Consider the following 24074-nt stretch of genomic DNA (forward strand, 5'->3'; position numbering starts at 1 on the left):
AATTCATACGTAATATATAAAAGATTTTGCCAAAAAAGAGTTTTATTATTATCATTATTATCATCTTACTTTTATAAACGTTGGTTAAATATGTTATTATAAAATATAAATAATATTACATAGACGATTTTATAATAGATAATTTTATCTATCTTATGAGAATATATCATCTTAAAAAATCTACGCTTGACAATATTTTACATTATTATGAGCTGTCTTGTAAAATCAACATCACCATATTCTTTGTATCTAACACTATACTAAAAGAAGAATATGAAGTATTTAGAGAGTGTCCACGTCCTCAAAATAATCATCCAATCACAGAGCACCAATGTGCCATATCACATTTCATTTTAGTCCACTAAAAATACCACCCGCCATGAATTCTTATATATTGTATTCGGCCCATGTTTTTCACAGTCCTTGGCCCAATTAATTAGGCTGACGGACTCCACTACATCTTCTTCGGAGCAATCCATCCGTTTCTTCAACCTCTTCGTTTCTCTAGAGTAAAGTCGGCTTCCAATCACTCTTTCTCATTAAAATTGTTTCTTTACTTCTTTAATAGGAAGATCAATAGTTCCAAATCCTTTTGTTTGTCACCTTATGTAAACTCATCCTCCGAACAATAGCACCACTATCAGGAATGGCGATGAAATCGGTTGAATCAACGAGAAGTCTCCAGTGGCTCAATTGTTTTTTGCGACGTCTCTCCCTGCTTACTGGAATCAGAGGTGAGACCCCGTTTAATCTACTTCTGTGAGGCTAGAAACACGGCGAAAGGGCTTGCTTATTGGGTTACCATAACCTTCGTTTAGTTCTTCAATCATTTATCTCAAGGCTTCAATCCAATTTGGTCAAAAACACTCTCTGATGTCGAACATCCACCTTAATGCTGTTGTTTTTTTACTCGCTGGCGGCTCAAATCACGTATGTTTTTCTTTCTATCTGTAATCTGATAAGTTTCAAGATTTGCGATGAAACTTCTGTCCGAGCCGGGGAACATAACCTTTCTCTTTATTCTTTAATTGATCTAAAATGTTTAGTTAAGACCATAAGATGCTAACCTTTGTGTTCGAAACCGTAAATTTTATTGTCATGTGAAAGTCTAGAGATTGCATTTTAGGGCTCTTTGATAAGATCAAAATCCATTTGAATGGTGATTGATCCATAATGTTTAGTTAAGCTTTGTGTTAGAAACGGTAAAGTCTTAATTTTTATCTCGAAATGAATCAGGTGTGATCTGTTGGTAACACCTAATAGAAAAATTGAGAAAATAGCTTCAGGGTTTCTGGATCCTTTCCTTGCTCACTCGATGTAGACATCACACGATCAATTTAAATAAGGTGGCAACTCAATTATTCTCTTGCCCGAGGAATGTGACAGTGCATCTTGGTTAATTAAACTAATTGTTGAATGGCTTAATACATATTCAGTATATTTAAACGACATGTGGATTGAAATCAAGACTCCTTTTCTTCTTTGTTATAGCTAGGTTTGTTCTATTAGTGAGGAACTTGGATGTCCTAGCACGTGTTTACACTATGAAAACTGAGATAATGCAGATCAAGGAAGAATTTGGTATCCAAAACAACTGTGAAGTGGCAATAAGTGTTGTAAGTAGGCTTTTATTTTTATATACAATTTTTTCGGTGAGTTGACAGTTTTAACGTTGGATTGTATCAGTCGGCGGATGATGATCAACGACAAAAGGATCAAAGAGTACAGAAGGTATGTTTTAATGATGCCGACATTTCCTATATGCCAGTCATTAAGATGTTGTTTGCCTCTTGGCCCTTTGATCTTACAGACTTACAGTTTAACCAATATTTGAGAATGTGGATCAGATAGCAGGCTATTGTCCTCTACGATGTTACCCCTTCGCATGAAAGATATTTCTTTTCTATTTGCTTAAGAAAGTGAGTATTTAAGTAACTGATTGGTAATATGGAAACGTTTTTCAGAATTCAAGACATGAAAGTGATGGAGACAAGAAAGACAGTGTTGCAGAAAGAACAAAGAATGTTATTTGCACGTGCCTTGGCAGCCGGTTTCAAAGTTGCTGATATGCTGACTCTTATATCTTCCGCCAAATTATTTTGGAACCTCACATTTGATGTGAGGAAATTTAATATATTCAGATATTCTTTCATTGTTTTGATGTGCGAAAACAGACCTTTACAAGCAATCAATGGCTTACAAGAATTCAGAAGAGAAAGCGCCTCTCACTACGTGTGTTCTTTGGTAATGTGGTTCCGGAAATTTGCAATGCATTTTCTAGAGGGATTATCGAGCTCAGATCTGAATCAAAGGTATTTTGTTTACTTTCTTCTTCTTTTTTTTGTTTGCTTTTGGTTTTCCTCAGACAACATTGTTGTCTATCGTTTACTTAATTGGTTTCTGAGATTTAGATTGGAAGAAAGGAATGGGATGAATCAGCGGTAGTTACGTTTTCAGCGTTCTGAAAAAAAAAAAAATTCTTTGGGTTATTTTGGTTTATGTTTTATTTTCATAGCATTTTGTCATTTGATATTTTTATTCAATTTATTCTTTATCATAAAATAGTTTCGTTTTGTTAAAAATAACCAATTTAAATCATCTATTTTAATAAGAAATCATGCAAAACAATTTTATTTCTCTTAATTCCGTTGAAATTTGATCGGAAAACTATTCTTAGCCTTCAGGTAAAAAAAATCTTTTTTAATCTCCTTAATTAAAGAATTTTGGTTAGTGTATCAAATCAAAATTGTATAGCCGTAAATTAATCATACAGACAGAATTATTTATCATTTGAAATAAACAACGTAAAAACCCGTTTATATATATGTCAGTTTGTATTTTCTTTGTAGAGAGCGTAGAAATTGAAAAAGTAAAATCAATAATTCTAAAGATATAACAAAGTTTTAAATCAATTGTGGATTTAACAATTGTTTTATATGAAACAATACATTTTAGCTAAAATTTAAGAATATTGGCTACTCATCATTTTCAATTAGTTTTAATAATAAATAAACAACAAAGAGTGAGGGATTGATTGCTATTCTGTAGTTTTAGTTTTTTCTTACTTTAGAAAATAGACCTTGGATTTTTTTTCTTTGGTTTTAGTTGTTTTGCTATAAATTTATTTCCAAATCACGAAATAAACTCTATAGAAAAGTTGATTTAAAAAAAGGCTTTAGAAAGAAAATAGCTGTCCAAAACATATCTACCTTCATTACCAATTAACCCATGAGTTATTCATTTCGAAATTCGTTGGATAAAAAAAAATAATGTGTGTATATTATATTTTTAGTAGATATAATATATATGTTTACACAAAAAAATACAAGTTAAAATTAATTATAAATTATAAGAAGAAACCCGGGCGTAGCCCGGGAAAGACCCTAGTCTTACTAAAGATCTTATGTAAGCTTTTCCCATTAATTTATATAATTCATCTTTCTCAAGACTCAAAATAATAATTTTTACTAGTTAATATATTATATAATAATATTTACTTGAACAGAAAATATAGTTCTTAATGTTTATTAACATGAAAAATTATAATTCTTACCATAATGGTTAATTTATGATGGTCAAAGTCAACTCTTATTACTATATAAGTTAACTGTTGACTTTTTTTTATGAATTCATATGTAATAGATACAATCAACTCCATTGTTTTATCTTGGCTAGTAAATAAAAACTCTTTTTAGCCAAAATCTTCTATGAGAAAATGAACATTTAAATCCTCAACTATTTGAAATCAACAAGTTTAATACTGAAGTATTGCTCTCACGATTTTAGTATAAAGCTATAAATGTTAACTAATAAAGTTTTTAAAAAAATATATGGTAAAAAATGTTTAGAAAATTAAAATATGACTGTAGATATCAATTAAAATATGACTGTAGAGATATTGATTTCTAGGACAAAAGAATAATGAATTACAAAGTTACAGTAAATCTACAATAGATAAATTCACAATTTACATTCTACAACTAAAAATCATTCCAGTCACAATCAATATTTATTTTATTCAATAAATATTTTAATTAAGTTAATAACGTATAGATCATAAAATTAAATGCTGACAAAGCATGTAATTGACCATAAATTGACATAAATACGATCGTTCTAACGTTCTGACTTACTGCACTGACGTGATTCGATTATTTACCCATAACGTTTTCCTAAAAAATCCATTCCCATTAAAAAATTTAAGTTGGTCAATATCATAGTTGCTTGCCTTATCGCATACCAAAACCAGTAGTGTTTTAATGTTCGTTAGAAAGACTACTAGACATGTTTTGACTGAGTAGAAGCCTATTCTTTCAGTAATAATCGGAAAGAAAGTGTATTTCATTGTCAATTTCATAATACAAGGAACATTAAATCACAAATACACAGTCATATCATCATCTCCGATGTATTACTCCAAAATGAAATTGAGTTTTACTTCATTTTTTACTCCAAAAAATACTTTTTTATTTAGTTAATAACTGTTAGTAGTACCTTCAACTTATAAAAATTTAACAATTAATCCAACTATTTTATGTTTACAAAATTTCCATAATAATATATTTCATTTAAATTAAATATTTATCATTAAAAATACAACTAGAGATTATCTTCCAAATTCAATTTGTGCAGTTTTTATCAGATGCAATTTTCTAATTCAAAAATATTTATATGCATTAAAAGAACATAAAGAAAAAACTAAGTTTTGTTTTGTAATTTGAATTATGTATTGGATCCCATTGTTTGTGCATATATCAAGTTCAACAAGTACAAATGTTATCAATCAAAATTTTGACCCACAAAATTAAAAAACTCATCTATTCCATTTGAATAATACTTCACCGATTTTGGTAGTTTCGAAAACAATTTACCAAATTATTAAATTACTTATATTATATTATATTATATTATATTATATTATATTTATTTTATATTATTTATTCTTAGTTTTGAATTTTATGAGTTTATGCATATTTAATGTAAACTATTTAATAATCTTTTGCGGAGTATTATATTTTTCATGTTATTATATTATTTTAAGTATGAAATAAAAACATTAAAGATTAAAAGGACCATTTCATAAATAGAAAAAGTTCAATTCTAAAATAGAGTAATGAGTAAGATTACTATTACTTCATTTTGGAGTTAAATATAAAGTGGGGTTGAAAAAGATTTTACTCTAAAATTGAGTTTGGTGTCGAAAATGGAGTAGGATTGGAGATGTGATAAAGCCACAAAAATAGCTTTTTATTTATTTATAAGTTGGAAACCTTAATTATTCACTCCAATTAGCATAAACAAACCAACCGATACTTATCCAAACCGAACAAACACCAAACCGGTTTAGTTCTCCATGGCCGCGTTTTCAAAGGACCAGCTCCAAATGTCGTGACGCTCAACGCCACGTCCCGTACCAGCATAACCAACGTAACTGTTCTGAAGAAGAACATCGTTAAGCTCTCTCGGACCTTGGAACAAAGGTCTCTTAGGTTTCTTCATGTTCTCAGGCGCGAGCGTAACCCTAACACTATTGTCTCTGTTTCTAAACTCAACCCAAGCCGTGAACCTCTCTCCACTGCTCAGATCCACATCTCTAAAAGACCAAACCTTCGTTCTCCCGACTCTTTTCTGAACCCAGTAGCCAGCGTTCGCAGCGACAGTACGACAGTCGAAGTCATGGAGTTGATGTTGAGTCCCACATGGTTACCACTAATGTCTTGAGCACTTGCAACTTTGAGAAGAGAACCAAAATGTATAGGCATATGATATTAGTATTTCTTGTGTTAACCAAATAATTGTGTTCAGTTTGGTATTTCTTGGTTTTTGTTCAATAAACCGAACCAAAACGTTCATGTGTTTCTTTCTTTCAGAGTCAAAGGGTTCTTCAATAAATACATACATTGAACATTTTCGTTGAATACAATGGTTAAGAATAAGGTCAAGAGCAGCTCTATTAGGGGGATTATTAATTAGTCAGTAATGAAATAATAATCAAGTCAACAAAGCTTAAATTGAAAGATTCTTGGGCATGAAGGCAAGACAAGGAAAACTAATATACACATAATACTCATTCCGTTTCAAAAAGATGTATTTTCTATAGAAAAAATTTGTTTCAAAAAGATACATATTTTATATTTCTAATGTAATTTTTGTCAACTTATAATGAGAAATTGTGAAGTTCAAAAACATTAATTGCATTTTTTAAGTCTTATTAGTTTAAAAAGGAGTATGAAATATAAAATTACAAAAAACTATGCATTTTTAAGTAAGTTTTGATATGTTCTATTAAAAAAAGTGAAAACTTTAAAACATGTACTATTTTGAAACGGATGGAGTATGATTTATTAGAGGATAAGGGGCCATAAACCGACTACATCACACACCATACAAGAGAGACATGAGCTCACGTCAACTTTTTATTCATATTACATTTTGATTAAAAGGAGTAAAACGAGAAATGGCTTGTATTTTAGGAGCTTTTTAATGAGTTAACAGCAAGTGCAGTTGACGCAACTGCAGGTAGATCCACACTTGCATTGGCACCCGTTCTCTTCTGCACCAACGTCCATGAACATGGCTTCCTTGTAGCTGCAAAAAGAAAATCAAAATCATCATCAACATAACCATCACCATAAGTCCATAAGCGTATAACCATCATCTATAATTACCTCTCCTGAGTCTCGATGATGTCCAAGATGTAGCTGGTTCCCTTCTTCCTGCAGTTATATAAAGAGAAAGCATAGGTCAATCACAATCTCTAGATCATAGTATAAGAAAACAGAAGAACACACAGGTTTTAGTCTCTTGGGCATAAGAAGACGTTCAGATTCATCAACAAATATTGAAAGTTTTTGTTTTTTTTGCAGAGTGGTTAAACAGAAAGAGAGGATACTTACACGCACTGGGTCTTGTCAGCACAGTCGCAGCTTCCGCACTTGTCCGACATGATTTGTTTTTTTCTCCCTTAACTGAAGTTGTTTGAGTTCTTGTGTGTATTTTGAGTTGCTTGTTCTGCTTTGTATACTTCAATTGTTATGTAATTTATAGATGGATAGAGAGTGGAGAATTTCTGCAAGTTTATGTGACAACCGAATATTTTTGGGTTACGGAGAAGGGAAGCCTTTCTTTGCCAACCTCTCGTGTCCATTTCACTCTTTTCCCACTATATATATATTCCATTATTCCTCCATTTCTTTTTTGGTAAAATCGCATTTTAAACCATAAAAGTGTAAAAAAGTACCACTTTAAATCTTAGTTCTCAAAAATTCACGCTTCAAACCATCAAACCAATTATACTAACACATTAAACCTTGAAACTAACTTGTTTTTCAATAGATATGATGTGTCAGTTTTTTTTAAAGCTGATTTATTATGGCATTACAATTATGAGAAAGATTACATAGACGATATGACAACCGACAATACTACGTCTTATGAAGATCCACGTCTGACTGAATTTACTTGCACCATGTTGAAGATGGGTTTCATGTATTCTGCAATAAATTGCATAGTCTGGGATTCGAACCCCAGACCTGGGTGTAAAAGCCTTTACACCTTAACCATTAGACTACGGTGCTTCCACATGTATCAGTTTTTTTAATTAATAAATAAAAAACAATTAAAATAATAAAAAATCAAAATTAATTTAAAAAATCAGAAATAAATGCAAAAAATAAATAAAAACTCAAAAAATTAAAAAATCTAAATAAATGAATAAAATTTCAAATTTATTAAGAAATTAAAATAAAATATAAATGAATAAAATATAAATTTATTATTAAATTAAAAGAAATTAAAAATAATTTTTAAAAACTAAAAGTTAATAAATTAAAAATAATTTGAAAAAAAAAATCAAAACATAAAAAAATCCCTAAATTTAACATATGCAAGTGAAAGTTTTCGAAATATTTTTCATATGTGACGATTTTCCAATATACGAACAATAACTATTTCTGATATATGGCCTTTGATGTTGATGCATTTTGAAATATCATCCTTCAAACTCATCACCATCAAAGATGATATATCAGAAATCACCACCAACTATTATGATTTCAGTCATAACTCACGATTTGAAGTGTTTTTTTAGAGCATATCTGAAACATATTCTTCTTGATCCATTGCATAAAGTTTTTGTTTTACATATCTTATATCAAGAGCTATGCCATTCTATGGCTAACAATTCCATACCAACTCCCACTAACCCATAACTCTATTTCTTACTTAACTTCTTTCTTACACACCACTACAATACTATTTCAGACACTTGACAGCTTCTCTAAACCACACTAGTTACCTTTCTTCTTCTTCTGATTTGGTTTGATTACAAATTGACATTACTCAACATGCTCTCATGAGTTTAACCTGACCTTTTGGAGATTAATGATAAGGCACATAATCATGTGATGAGAGAGATCACCACTGATCAGCTTATTTACAGAGTACATTGTCATATATGTAAAAAGGAAATAAGAGCTGGGAATGCAAGATCAAGAAATGCCCATTTGTGACACACAGTATATGTGTAGAGCTGGGGAAATCATCAAGACATCCGTGCCATTGGAACCACCTTTTGTCATCCACGTCACTTGCGCCATCAAAGGTAAGCTTTTTCTTGGGATGTTGGGGCCAAAAGTCGTTGGAACCTGGAGAGAACGTTGCTCGAGAGGTACGTAAGCATTGGTTGGTCCAAGTTAGGCTCCCGAAGAAATATCAGTTTCCTTGTCATGAAAAGATTTTTGAGAAAGGTGTGTCGTGTACGGAGTGTGAAACGATTTATCATCTTGGGTGTATTGGCATGCATGCAATGTTCCAGGGTCAGGATGGTAGGCAGTCATCCTTGATTTGCTATGATTGTGTTAAATAGAAGAGTTCTCATCCGTTGGATTTAGCCAATACTTTTTTTTATCTTGCATCCTACGGCTATAAAATTCATAGCCTTGATCGTAGTACCACAAAGGTACAAACCGTTTATTTGGGCTTTAAATTATATTTCGAGGTTGTAACGCGAATTTGGGTTGATCTTCTTGTAAGAGCCCATTGGGCGTCGTTATCAATGAAAACATTATCGAAAAAAAAAATTAGTTTTCCTTTTTAAAAAAAAATTAATTAGGATTAGGATTAAGATTATGATTAAATAGGGCTAGAAGAGAGAAGCGTTCCTGTCGATGTCTTCTTTTCTTCTTCTCTAAGTTGGTGGCAAAATCAATTCTTAGTGGAGATCGTTCAATGAAGCCTGAGATCGTTTATACAACTCTAACGCCAAACAAGGTTAATGATCATATTGAATTTGCATCTATCAATCTTAAGTTTACTAGACCGTAAATCTGTTTAACTGTGCATCCCAAAATTCACTGCTTTACCTAATTCACATCATGAAGGATCGTTTCTCAGCTGTTTTTATTGTGATCACTAAAAACTTTTTTTTTTTTTGTGCACAACAATTTCATTAAATTTAAAGGTGGTTACACTCCATAAAGGATATATTGTTCCAGAAACGGACATCATAAAAACTAAGAGACAACCACATTGATGCTACAACATAGAAGAGAATACATCTGGATAGGATCAGAGGAAATACACAGCAGTATACCAATTCCTGTGAGGTGAATAGGGAGGCAAGGCCACAAGCATCTGAGAACATGTTCAGAGATCTAGAACCACTGTCTGAAGCTGTAGACAAAACACAAGCAGCCACCACATCTTCAACTAAAGAAATCCAGTCCTCGAGACTTCGATATATTGAGATTTGGAGGATAGCAGATTTGGAATCAACTTTCTTTAAACCCAAAACCATTGAATGGTCAATAAACGCTCGCAAGGCTAAAGCCAATGAGCTTTTCAAGACTCGCTCCATAAAGGAGGAGAGTAGTACCGGTTTGGACACCGGAAACGGTTCACCTCTCATATAGAGGGAAAGTGGAGGCGTGAAGATCTCTTCCAAAAGAGATGATGGTAGTAGTGATCTCTCCCGAAGGGAGGAAAGTAAAATTTGGCTCTCCCAAAAGGAGGTCAATGAAGGAACAATATTCTTTTTACCGAAGGAAGAACCAGAACACCAAACGCAAGCTAATGATTCCCGATCATAGAGCGAATCAAATAATAAGCCAAGGCCCACTAAGAAAATTTCAATGCAAAAGCCCATAACACAAAGATAATAGTAAGTGAAGCCCACTAGGCCCATTAGGGTTACCATGGAGTTGTCTGGGAATAAGCCGTCGCCGGGAAGAACATGGAGGGAGACGGTGGAGCAGCTCTGAGACAAGTCTGAGGAGATCCGTAAAACTGAAGCGCTCGATTCCAGAAGATGACTGTCCCAGCCTTGTATGAATCTTCTTATCACTGGTATATGGGTCAGAGAAATCGTAACAGAGGAGTCTGATTCGAGAGCTGCTACTGCATAGGAACAGCGACAATGGGTGGTAGATATGGTGGAAGATCTTCGGGAGTTTCCCGAGAAAATATCAGATCCGGTGGTATAAAGCCGACATACTGAAGAGGCACGAGCCTCCATGGCAGACGACCACCTCAAGGCCGGAAAAGAGAGATAGCAGCGACCAGTCCGCTTCAGACGTAGAAACACATGTAGATCTGACTGGCGCTCTAAAACCAGAGTAAACACAAAAAGAAGAGAAACAATTGTGCGAGAAAACAAAGTGGGAAGCAAAAAGAAAGAGAGGAAATGAGAAGAACAAAGGGAAAGGAGACAGGAGGCGACGCCGGCGAGCATATGCTCCACCGGCGTCGGAAGATGATAGAACGTTAGGTCTTCGATAACCGTGTCAGGGAGAAAAAGATTTTTATATGGTCATACTAGACGGTAGATTGTGATCACTAAAAACTCTAACTGACTATTCTAGTGTTCAGTTTACATTAAGTTGTACTTAATTGTTGTTTGTTTATTGATGTGCATTGCAAGCTGATGAGTTTTTTTTTTTTTTACTTATACTTGGACCACATTCAGCTGCTTAAATAATTGAACAAAACTCTCTAAGGCTTTGCTAATCAATTGGATATTATCTTGTAGGGCACAACTCCAGGTGCAATGCAAAACGGTGGTGTTCTTGATAACAATAATGTTGATAATAAGAACAAAGGGAAAGCTATACAATTGGGATCCCTTTCTGAAGATGATCATCAATTAGAGGTAAGTGTTTTGATTTTATCCATGTTATTCATTAGCGTGATAACTCCTTTCCCAGCTAAAAATGACATTATTTGTTATCATTAGGAATCTGCTAGTGAGGGTTATGACACAACTCACAACGATGAGTCTGATCCTGGATCCTCTCCACAATCAGACAGTTTACTAGACCCAGACGCTTTGATCTACGAAGACGATTCTGATCAATATGGCTATGAGATGGAGTTGGAGGAGGAAGAGGAGGAAGAGGCTGATGAGTACGTCTCCAAGTATCAAGCCCTTTTTGATGCTAAGGAAAAGGAGCTCCCAGCTGGTGTGGAGGTAACAATGGATTGGCTGCCAAATTCTAAATCAAGTGGAAGCAACAAGTCTTCACGTGAAGAACACGGTATTAAACCAGAAGCTACCGGCAGCGCCAAGAAACCAAAAAAATTACCACACAACTCTAAAGGAGTCATACCGAACTCTGCTTACGCTTTGCCACAGATATATCTTGACCCTCACGCTCCAGTTCCAGCTCCAGCTGTTCCGGCTCCAGCTTCTTCTACTGTATTGCTTCCCACACAAAACAAGCCAAAAGGTATTTATAATGCTCGGCCTGGCGTGCAAGAGGTTATTTCAGATTCAAATACTTGCAGAGTGAAGAGAAATATGGACGATTATCTTGGCAAGTTTGTGTTTTTCAAAAGATTTGACATCGTTGAAGATTTGGTAGACCACCAGTATGCTTCCAGAGGAACATCTTCAAAGAAGGTTGCAACCAGATGAACAATAAGTTAAACCATTATTCTTGTGAATGTTTGTTTAAATGATAGATTCTTTGTTCATACTTTCAGCATTCAAAGGAATGGGCTAAAAGAATCCAAGAAGAGTGGAGGACTCTTGAGAATGATTTGCCAGGTTAGTGTAATTAATATTACATACACCGCTTAATATATTAGCAACTTACTTACTTACATTCTCTTTGTTTGTTGCAACAGAGATGATATTTGTCAGAGCTTATGAGTCTAGGATGGATCTTTTGAGGGCTGTGATTATTGGAGCTGATGGAACTCCTTACCATGACGGTCTCTTCTTTTTCGATATCTTCTTTCCAGATACATACCCTTCTGTACCACCGGTAAGTCTTTTGGACTGTCTCAAAAGTGTGTTTTTTGTTGTCTCATTGTGAAGTTCCTTTTCTTTTTGGTTTTGTAAAGGTTGTTCATTACCACTCTGGTGGGCTAAGAATCAACCCAAATCTCTACAACAGTGGGAAAGTGTGTCTGAGTCTTCTCGGCACTTGGAGTGGTGCCGCGAGTCAGATGTGGATCCCCACCAAATCTACAATGTTACAGGTTCTTGTCTCTATCCAAGGCCTAATCTTGAACCAAAAACCTTACTTCAACGAACCTGGCCACGAGAGAATGGCGGGTTCTCCATCCGGGGAGAGCCTATCTAAAGCTTACAGCGAAAACACTTTCTTACTTTCTTTAAAGACTATGGTTTACAACATGAGGAGACCACCCAAGGTAACAAAATAAAAACCTAAAACTCATCCATTTACACTGTTTCTTGTGTCACAAGACTTGAGGCTGATTCTTGTGGTGGGTTTTGAATTTCACAGTATTTTGAAGACTTCTCGTATGGGCATTTCTTCAGCTGTGCTCACGATGTGTTGAAGGCGTGTAATGCTTATAGAAACGGAGCTCCAGTGGCATCTTTGGTGAGGGGGAATTAAGGTTAAAGAGGGGGAAGAGAGTAATGAGAGATGTTCTGAGAAGTTTAGGACAGATGTGGCTACCTTTGTGGACACAATTTTGTTGAAGGAGTTCATTCTTCTAGGCGTCCTTGGTCTCGAACCGGAAGAAGAAGACAAACCCTCAGAGACTAAGGTTGCAGAGAGCAGCAGAAGTAAAAGACCAAAGAGAGGCGGAGTTTCTTCATATTGAGCTCCATTGCTTCTTTTATTCTTCTTAAGAACCAGAACATAGTACTTGATTCATACCTTTTTTATTAGCATGGATTCTTTTTTTCTTTTTTTCTTTCTTATATATAACATCTTTTTTTTTTAACACTCTTTCTTATGCATAACATGACTTTTATTGGTAGGGATACTACATCCAAAAGATGACAAAGCAATGTCTTTTCTGATTTTTACCAGAAACAATATTTTAGGAAAGAAGACGGCAGATCTTGAAAATGGTTTTCTGAGAGATCCCCCAAAGACTTAGATTGTAGTGTGTGTTGTAATCTTTAGCCAATCAGGTTGTGCAGTTGCTGGAGAGTGAATGTTTATAGTCTTCGAATATTGAGAGTGAAAAGATCATCAGTGTAAAGGTCATAGTAACATGACAGAAGATGGGATACTTTCAAGAACTTTGGATTGTTTAATGATCATAAATCAAACATACCAATTCAATTTATACTGAGAGTTGAAAAGAGCAGATTATGTATCTTGAAATCATAGCAATATCTGCACAACAAACACTGTCACAGATTGACCAAACTCATACAAATGAAAAAAGTCTAATTATTTTCAGGAAGAAGACTTCTTCAAGTCATGAAATACAATACTGGAAAGACTTATGTGAAACTCGAAAAGGAAACAAACATCAACAAGTTCAAAAGTAGTTGCTGGTGTAGAAATTCTTGAGAAATTAGACTTTCCTTGATCCTTGCTTCTGGTATTCTGCACAAGCCTTTCACCAACCACGTATTGACCGATGATGTGGTAATTTTCCTTGGGTGTCCATGGCTCCAAGTGATCACAAGATGTTAGCATGTTAGGAATTAATATACACCTTAAAAAGGTTAAAATATGACTTTTAAGAGTATGAGTATTGAAATGACAAAGAAAATATGTTTTTTACATTCTTCATGCTTCTTTTTGCAAGTTTGATCCAACTTTTTGGTGTTGGAAAGTTTATCAAATAAATTTCTTGAAAACCCAAGAGTCACTTACTTGGCAGGAAACCAAGTTGATTTTACAAATTGGTTCCTAAGGTTAGCATGTGATGTGGCACTTCTAGCTGCATATAGAGTTTGATTTAGCGTTTATATTTTGAGTTTTTTTTGTAAAATAGGAGTCTATTTACTTACATAGTTTGAGGCAGCGACTGATGAGAACTTTGTTGGCATGCTTTGGTTGCAGCAATTTGATTTTTTTTAATCCACTGTAGAATATCATCATCAAGACCCTTTTGACCTTTTTTGCATCATATTCTTCATAAGAAATATCATAAGCTTCTATGGTAAGTATGGAAGCGAGAAAACTTTCAAGTTTCTAAGCAAATCTATCTTTTTTTTCCAGCTTCGATAGCATTTGATACAACTTCTTTAAACTCTTTGCTTAACTCTACGGTTAGAGTTTCTTGTTTTTGGTTGTGCTTGAGTAAGAGAAAAAGAAAACATATGAAAAGCAAGATGACAATTATTTAATTGTTACGCTTTCGGTTGATAATTATTGTCACTAACAATTACAGTTTTCATATCTTGTTTTTTTTTTTTTTTTTTAAAGGTTTCTTCTGTATTCCAAGTTGCTACACATCTCAAAGTTTTCATAATGTTCAGTTTTGACATTTGATACTTATGTATCTAATTTAAATTTAAGAAAATTTACGTTTTGAAAATAAGACATGTGTACATATATGCATTATCAAAACATTATATGATGTATATTTGGCATATTAACATTATAAGATGTATATTTGGCATCTTATAATATAGTTTTGATGTTTTACCGTTATTAACATGATCATAACATATGTCAAATCAATTAATCATTTGGACCAAAAAAAATCAATTAATCATTATTTGTAACATGTCTTATGTTGGGTCAGATCTTGTACACCAAATATTTTAATTTTCTTCTAAACCTAGATCATCCAACTCTTCGACTGCTCCTTTATTGTTATCTTCTTGTGAACCTCAATAGAACTTAAGGTGCTCTCCTTAAACATGCTCGTCAGTTCTAAGTAGATTAAGTCTTTCAAGATGAAAACGAAACAAAACTCATCAAAACAGAAAACTAATCACAAGATGTCAAACGGAAAAAGAAACTAAAGCTTAAACTTACATTATGAGTTTCATACTCAATTTGCCCATCAGTTGAAGTTACTTGTGCTGCTAGATTATTGTTATATTCTTCTCGGTTTCTTCTTTGCCTTTTTATAGCTTTGTAAGAATGAGCACATCAATAATCATCACCGTTTATATAGCCATGTCAGCAATAAAATTGGATCGGAACCGCCCAGCCAAAACTGGGCCCCATCATCTTAGAGAATCACGTTAAATTAAAACACTTCTAATTAGATTTTGCTTTCTTATAATTAGGATTAGTATTATGTAGGGGTGTTCAATCTGGTAAAATTAACCAATTAAAATCAAACTGAACCAAGTAGAAAAAGTGGTTTGGATTTGGTAACACCGAATAAACTGAATGGATGCAATTTTAAAATTTTGAATATGATTTAGTATATAAACCGATCCAACGAATAAACCGAAGAAACCGGATAATTAAAATATATTAGTATACTTATATGTAAATTTTATAATATATAATAATATATAAATATTTTATTTAATTAATATGATATTCATAATTAAAACATTGATTTTGTATTTTTTTATTTTGTTTTATGTTAAAAAGGTTGTTTTATTTTTTCTCATTTTTGTCAAATTAAAAATTATGGTTTATTTACAGAAAATATTATATTTAAGTTTTAGAGAAAGGAATATATATTTCGGTTTTAATAAATCTGATTTCTAATCATATAAACTAAATTTTTTTTATAAAAGACAAATATAATTAAGGTTTTTGGTATATAATCAAATAAATTAAAAACTGGTAGTATATGTTAGATATGGTTTCAATGTAGTAGTTCAATTTTATAAATAAAAATAAATAAAAAATGGAGAAAACCGAATCCAAACCTGACCTGAAATCCAAATTGAACAGGCTAGGATTATGATTAAATAGGGGAGAAGAGAGAAGTATGTTTCCGTCGATTTCTTCTTCTTCTTCTCCTCTAATAAGTTGTTGGCAAATTCAATTCTCTGTTTAGTGGAAATCGTTCAATGGAGCCTGAGATTGTTTATACAACTCTAACGCCAAACAAGGTTAATGATCATATTGAATAATCATCTGTTTATCTTAGGTTTACTAGACAGGTAAATTTTTTTAACTGTGCATCCCAAAATTCACTGAATATTTACCTAATTCACATCCTCAAGGATCGTATTCGTTTCTCGGCTGTGTTTATTGTGATCACTAAAAACCCTAACTGACTGTTTTAGTAATCAGTTTATTAAGTAGTACTTATGCTGTTTGCTTATTTGATGTGCATTGTAAACTGATGAGTTTGTTTTTCCTTTTACTTGGAACACATTCAACTGCTTAAATAATTAAACAAAACTCTCATAGTCTTTGCTAATCAACTGTGGATATTATGTTTATCTTACTCAAGATCTTCCCTGATATCATCGTTCATTATCTTGTAGGGCACAACTCCAGTTGCAATGCAAAACGGTAATGTTCTTGATAACAACAATGTTGATAATAATAACAAAGGGAAAGCTATACAATTAGGATCCTTTTCTGACGATGAGCAAGAGGTAAGTGTTTTGATTTTTATATATTATTTATCAATGTGATAACTGCTTTCACAGCTAAAAACGACGTTCTTTTTCATCATTAGGAAAATGAGTCTTCTCCTGGATCCTCTCCACTATCATCAAATAGTTTACTAGACCCAGACTCTTTGATCTACGAAGACGATTCTGATCAATATGGCTATGAGATGGATATGGAAGAGGATCAGGAGGCTGATGATTACGTCTCCGAGTATCAAGCCCTTTTTGATGCTAAGGAGAAGGAGCTTCCAGCTGGTGTGGAAGCAACAAGTCTTCACGTGAGGAACACGGTATTAAACCAGAAGCTACCAGCAGCAGCAGCAGCTCCAAGAAACCAAAAATAATAAGTGGAATCCATTCTCAACATTCAGACAAACCATGGAATGCTTTACCACATAACTCTAAAGGAATCATACCAAATTCTGCTTACGCTTTGCCACAGAATCTTCTTGAGCCTCAGCCTCCTGTTCCAGCTCCAGCTTCATCATCTAGTGTATTGCTTCCCACACAAAACAAGAAAAAAGGTATTTATAATGCTCGGCCTGGAGTGCAAGAGGTTATTTCAGCTCCAACTACTTGCAGAGTAAAGAGAAATATGGACGATTATCTTGGCAAGTTTGTGTTTTTCAAAAGATTTGACATCGTTGAAGATTTGGTGGACCATCAGTATGCTTCCAAAGGAACAGCTTCAAAAAAGGTTGCAACCAGATGAACAATAAGTTAAATCATTAGTCTTGAGAATGTTGTTTAACTGAAAGTTTTTTTTTTCATACTTTCAGCATACAAAGGAATGGGCTAAAAGAATCCAAGAAGAGTGAGGGATTCTAGAGAATGATTTGCCTGGTTAGTGTAATAATATCACATATACAGCTTAATATTAGCAACTTACTTACTTTATCTTTATTTGTTGCAACAGGGATGATATTTGTGAGAGCTTATGAGTCTAGGATGGATCTTTTGAGGGCTGTGATTATTGGAGCAGATGGAACTCCTTACCATGATGGTCTCTTCTTTTTCGATATCTTCTTTCCAGATACATACCCTTCTGTACCACCGGTAAGTCTTTTTGAACTGTTTCAAAAGTGTGTTTTTGTGGTCTCCTGAAAGTCTTTTTTTTTTGGGCTTTATAAAGGTTGTTCATTACCACTCTGGTGGGCTAGGAATCAACCCAAATCTCTACGGTTGTGGGAAAGTGTGTCTGAGTCTTCTCGGCACTTGGAGTGGTAGCTCAAAGGAGAAGTGGCTCCCCAACAAATCTACAATGTTACAGGTTCTTGTCTCAATCCAAGGCCTAATCCTGAATGAAAAGCCTTACTTCAACGAGCCTGGCTTAGCGAGGACATCAGGTTCTCCATCCGGGGAGAGCAGATCTAAAGCTTACAGCGAAAGCATATTCTTACTTTCTTTGAAGATATGGTTTACAACACGAGGAGACCACCCAAGGTATCAAAAGACAACCCTAAAACTCATCCATTTACACTGTTTCTTGTATCACAAGAAAATAAATTATTGAGGCTAATTCTTGTGGTGGGTTTTGAATTTCACAGTATTTTGAAGACTTTTCGTATGGGCATTTCTTCAGCTGTGCTCATGATGTGTTGAAGGCGTGTGATGCTTATAGAGACGGAGCTCCAGTGGCATCTTTGGTGAGGGGAAAGGTTAAAGAGGGGGGAGAAAGTAATGAGAAATGTTCTGAGAAGTTTAGGACAGATGTGGCTACCTTTGTGGACACGATTTTGTTGAAGGAGTTCATTCTTCTGGGCGTCCTTGGTCTCGAACCGGGAGAAGAAGACAAACCCTCGGAGACTAAGGTTGCAGAGAGCAGCAGCAGTAGCAGACGAAAGAGAGGCAGAGTTTCTTTAAAGTGAGCTCTATTGCTTCTTTTTATCCTCTTAAGAACTAGAACACAGATTTCGTTGATACCTTTCTTATTAGCATGGAATCTTCTTCTTGTTTCTTATATATGATAAGACTTTTATTGAGAGGTAATAGAAGTCACTCTCATTAGAGCATGATTAACGGTAAAACCGGTTACGCGGTTCTTAATTTTTTTTTTGTTTAAAAAAAAAACTGAACCAATCGCGGACCGCTACGTGTTGGTGGGGCCTGCAAACAGTGCAAAAACTCCTCCAAGATCGATCCTTATTTCGTGACTTTGGGACTGGTTTTTTAAATTTAAGTGGGGCCCACACATTAATTTTCCGAAGAAACCACTTTAAGTATCCGCGATATTCGATATATATTCATGGCCTTAGTACAGTTGACTTTATTATATTATTATTATTATTGTTATTTTTATTTTTATTTTTTTGTCAGCAACAAAACAGATTCATATAGACTCTGTGAACCATCCTGGTAACTCTGCATCCATATGAACGACAAACGACGGTTGTTTCCTTGCACTACGTGCTAGACTATCCGCCTTTGAGTTCTGTGTCCGTGGTATATGAATGATCTCTGAGCTGTTGAAACTTCTCTTCAAGAACTTTATGTCTTCCAAATAGCTTGCAAAGGCTGAACACTCTTCTGGTTCCGAAACCATCTTCACCAATTGAGCACAATCCGTTGCAAAAGTAACACAAGAATGTCGAAGATTCCTCATGCATTCTATTGCCCATATGAGAGCCTCTATCTCTGTGTGTAGTGGCGACTGACTCGCTCTCGTATTCTTTGCTCCCGTTAGTCCATCGTAACCTTCCAGGGTACTGTACCATCCTCCCTGAATATTTATCCTCTGTTTTCCAAGATCCGTCCATAAAACACCATCGACCTGGTATACTGCGCGCTAGATTATTATTGTTATTATATTAGTACAGTTGACTTTATAACCATATAATATAAGGTTCCATTTTGACTTTCAATCCTCATTCTGAAGTTCGAGATTTAGACTAAAAACATTCCAAATCAAAATAACTTAAAGTGAACTTGTTCTTTTTATGTGTAGAATGTTTGCTATCTAAAAACTATTTTTCTTTCTTTTATAGTAGAATTTAGGTTTTTTTAACCATTTGAAATAGAAATATATCCATATAGTTTAAAATTATGCTAAAGACTAATACACAGCTATTTCAGGATTTCAGTTGATAATTATTATTTAATATTTAACTAGATGGTAACCCACGATTTCGCAGATATAAACATTATATAAAAATTATATATTATTTTTATAATTTGACAATGTTGAATAATAATCATAATTATTAAAAATAACCTTTTAGCTTTAAATTACTTTAATACATACCTGTTTTAATTAAATCTGATTTACTAATTATATATCAAAAAGTAATATCTAAATTTTTAAATAACATGATGTCATTATTTTAGAAATTGATAATTAATATTAAAATAATATGTTTTTATTTGTATAAATTTTCTAGAACTTTGTTATCATACATTTAAAAGTTTATTATGCCGCAAAAATACATATCAATATTTTGTAAATAATTTTCTTTTACATTTAATTTATGTTATATTTTCATCTTTGACCCTATCAATTTTAGAACTTATAATTTATATTGATCATCTGTATTCAATTCGTCTTCATATTCTAAACACACATAAAATAATTAATTCACAGTTATACTAATATGTAAAACACATGTATTTTGCAAACAAATAAAAATTAAATACGTAAAAGAATAAAATAACCAAAAATATCATAAAAAAATATTATTCATCACTCATTTTTATTTATATCTCCTTTCTTTTTTTCTATTAAAAAATAAAACATGCCCATTTTATTATTCAAAGCTATATGAATTATATAAATATAGTATTAAATCAAGCCTCATATTAATATAATGTTTCCATTTTTTAAGTTATATTATAATAAATTTTTTTATTGATTAATATTATCTTAAACGACTTACCATATAATTTTATTATCATCAAAGCTATAATAATTATAGTAATAGAATATTAACTCTAGTTTTGTATGAATATAATCTTCTGATTTTTCAATCTTATATTATAATAAACTTTTAAATTTATTATTATTATTTTAAATGACTTACCATATAATTTTGTTTAATTGTTCAATTGTTTTTTGGTAATATGTATTAGATTAGGTAATTCTAGGATCAATTTCCTTTCTAAAAATTTAATTAAATAAATAAAAATTCAAATATCAACAATCAATCAAGTTAAGAGAATTAATTATAACTTCACCTATGAGTGACACATAAGCAAAATCCACTTAAGTGACTTCTCAATTAATATATAGGAAGATTTTGAGAATTTGTCACTAACAATTACTCTTTTCTTCTTAATTTTTTTTGTTTTTTTGTTTTAAAGGTTTCTTTTGTATTCCAAGCTGTGACACATCTCAAAGTTTTCATAATATTCACTTTTGACATTTGATACTTGTGTATCTAATTTTAATTGTAGAAAACAGAAACGAGTTTAAAAGCTCATGAGGAAAAACGAATTGAAACTAGTTTATAAGCTCATGGGAAAAACGAATAATGTGTTGTTATTTAACCGGAATTGTTATATAACCGGAATCGGTTTTGTAACATAATCGGTTTAACCAAGTAGAATTCTTCTAAACGATGCCGTTATGCTATAGGACCAAGAATGATGTGGCGAAATCATAAAGAATAATTATCAACATCGCATTTGTGTGCTCTCAGTTTCTCGTTCAAATCAAACAGCCAAAACCAAACAAACATTTCTCTACCACTAAAACTGCGTGTCTGCTTCAATGGCGTCTTTGCATGATTGCATCACCGAAATCCTCGTGCTTTCTCTGCTGATCACGTCCTCAATCTCATCTACTTCAGCGGTTACGGTTGGTTCTCACGTCAGGTTTCCGGAGTGCAGAGGTGAAATCGTTTGCGAAGATCAAGGCACCACTTCGGCCGCGGCTGTCGAAGGTATACAATCTATCTTGCAACCTTCTTTTTAGCATGGTTTGATCAGAAACTTAAGGTGCCATAAATATTTTTAGGTTAATCTTAATTAATGGAAATCAATAATTTGGGGGCTACAGTTTATATATAATATATATATAGTTCTTTAAAATTTCGGCTAATAAGAAAACGAATGGTTCACTTGACTCTATCTATAATCTATGGTGAATCTATAGCTGTTAGGTTAAACTAGATTTCCAGTTTAGTAGTCTGCGACTATAATGAGCATTCACTTTGAGAGATCTAACTAAACATGTTTGTTTGATGATGCAGTACCAAACCGGTCTGATTCAGAATGGCAAACGCAGGTTCTCGAATCAGATGTCCCAGTATTGGTCGAGTTTTGGGCACCATGGTGTGGGACCATGCCGTATGATTCGCCCCATAGTTGACCAACTGGCTAAGGACTTCGCAGGCAAGTTCAAATTACAAAATCAACACTGACGAAAGCCCAAACACAACCAACCGTTACGGGATACGCAGCGTTCCGACCGTGATCATATTCAAAGACGGTGAGAAGAAAGATAGTATCACAGGAGCTGTCCCTAGAGAGGCATTGGAGAAAACTATAGAAATGTTCTTGGTCGAGTAACAAAACAATAGTTTATCTGTTGTAATTATTGTTATGTTTCGTGGGTTCACTTTGTATTGTTTGATAAATAAAATATATATAAAACTTCACCGACGCCATAAATGGAGAGGGTGAGAAGCACAACTCCATGTGGAACCACATGTTATTGTTCTTCCTAAGCTTCTAACTCACCGTACAACCTATACATACATAAATGTCTTTGAGTATGTAGGCTTCCGTACTCTTTGATTCTGTGTACTGCATAGGACATGAAGTAATGCCACGCGGGTCTATCCGTCTATGGACCATATTATATGTGTGTTTCATTTCTATTTTAGTTTTTTTTTTAAGTGTATACTATGTGCCTTGATATATACTAATTAAACAGTAATGAGAAAACGCGTTGTTTTATGATTAATTTCAATTGGGATACCCACATCTAATCAGTAGACTAAAACAGGTCATTCAAAAAGAGTTTTGTCGTGAACTCGCATAAAATGTATCTGTATAAATCGTAGGAGAATGTAATTTGAAATGTAGCAGCTAGATCTCAAACTCTTATAGAAAATAGCAATGAGTAATGAACATATGGACATGAAGCCTTAACTAAATATTCAGCTATATATCAGAAACTTTTAATGTCAACTGTCCCAATCTTTTTCACTGATATATTTGAAATATCCGAACCAAATGGTAGTTGCTGTCAGATACCAAGGCACTAATTACCTAACATAGTATATAGTCTATGTTTAGCATCACTATTTACTATAGTAGAGTATCGACAAAAGTGCTAATTGCTAAACATATGTATCTTGTAGTATTCAAATATTGATATTTAGATACTTATTATGGGTAATTCTCCACGAAAGCTAAATTGTTGTTACATACTGGAGCTATGAACACATATTACTGGTGTTTTTCCTCTTTTTTTGGGGTTATGTTATCTAAACAACTTCCACCAAATTAATAAGGAAAACTAACTACTCCATACACTACAAGAAAACAGCGACATACTGAGGGAAAAAATCGTCGGTATGTCATCGGAATAACGTTATTCCGATGACATACCGACGAAACAAGTCCTCGGAAATAACTTTTCGGAAATTCTTTTTTCCTCGGAAATTCTTCGGAATTTTCCGACGGAATTCCGAGGAAACAAATTTCCGAGGAAACTCCGAGGACCACCAGTTCGTCGGAAAGCTCCTCGGAATATACCGAGGGAGAACTTTCTCGGAATTTACCTCGGAGGTTCCGACGAAATGTTCCTCGGAATTTTCATCGGGAATTTCCGAGGAAATGAACCCTCGGAAAATTTCGAGGAACAAGTCCCTCGGTATATTCCGAGGAATGAGTCCCTCGGTATATTCCGAGGAACATGTCCCTCGATATATTCCGAAGGTTCATTTCCTCGGAATTTGAACCCTCGGAAAATTCCGAGGAACATGTCCCTCGGTATATTCTGAGGGATGAGTCCCTCGGTCGGTATATTCCGAGGAATGAGTCCCTCGGTATATTCTGAGGAACATGTCCCTCGGTATATTCCGAGGGTTTATTTCCTCGGAATTTTAAAAAAAATTATTTTTTTAAAAAAAATAAAATTTTTGTAATTTAAATTCGAAAATATAAACTTAAAACTAAAATTAAAATCATATTAGTTAATATTCAAAGTTGTACAAATAAAAAAACATTCCGGGTTTTTGAAAAAAAAAAAAACTACGGGTCTGGCACGTCCGAGAACACCTCGTTCGGGTACATCCTCTGCATCATCTCCATCATTTGCTGGTTCAACCTCCTCTGTGCCTCATAGCCCGCCTGTTGAGCCGCCATCTGGGTCTCC

General features: G+C 33.7%; 1 protein-coding gene and 3 pseudogenes across 1 annotated transcript; 3 read left to right on the forward strand and 1 right to left on the reverse strand.

The window, feature by feature from the left end:
• Window positions 1-6316: 6316 nt before the first annotated feature.
• LOC106332528 (metallothionein-like protein type 3) lies at window positions 6317-7129 on the reverse strand. The gene is made up of 3 exons (XM_013770994.1): window positions 6897-7129; window positions 6669-6716; window positions 6317-6588 (listed from the first exon to the last, which is right to left on the reverse strand). The coding sequence occupies exons 1-3, from the start codon at window positions 6944-6946 to the stop codon at window positions 6489-6491; spliced, it is 198 nt and encodes a 65-aa protein (XP_013626448.1). The 5' UTR covers window positions 6947-7129; the 3' UTR covers window positions 6317-6488.
• A 2051-nt stretch (window positions 7130-9180) lies between these two features.
• Window positions 9181-13131, forward strand: LOC106333299 (annotated as a pseudogene).
• A 3070-nt stretch (window positions 13132-16201) lies between these two features.
• LOC106330250 lies at window positions 16202-21351 on the forward strand (annotated as a pseudogene).
• Window positions 21352-21376: 25 nt separating this feature from the next.
• LOC106332783 lies at window positions 21377-22347 on the forward strand (annotated as a pseudogene).
• Window positions 22348-24074: the final 1727 nt, after the last annotated feature.

This window comes from Brassica oleracea, chromosome C3, assembly GCF_000695525.1.
Source record: "Brassica oleracea var. oleracea cultivar TO1000 chromosome C3, BOL, whole genome shotgun sequence".
Taxonomy (NCBI): domain Eukaryota; kingdom Viridiplantae; phylum Streptophyta; class Magnoliopsida; order Brassicales; family Brassicaceae; genus Brassica; species Brassica oleracea.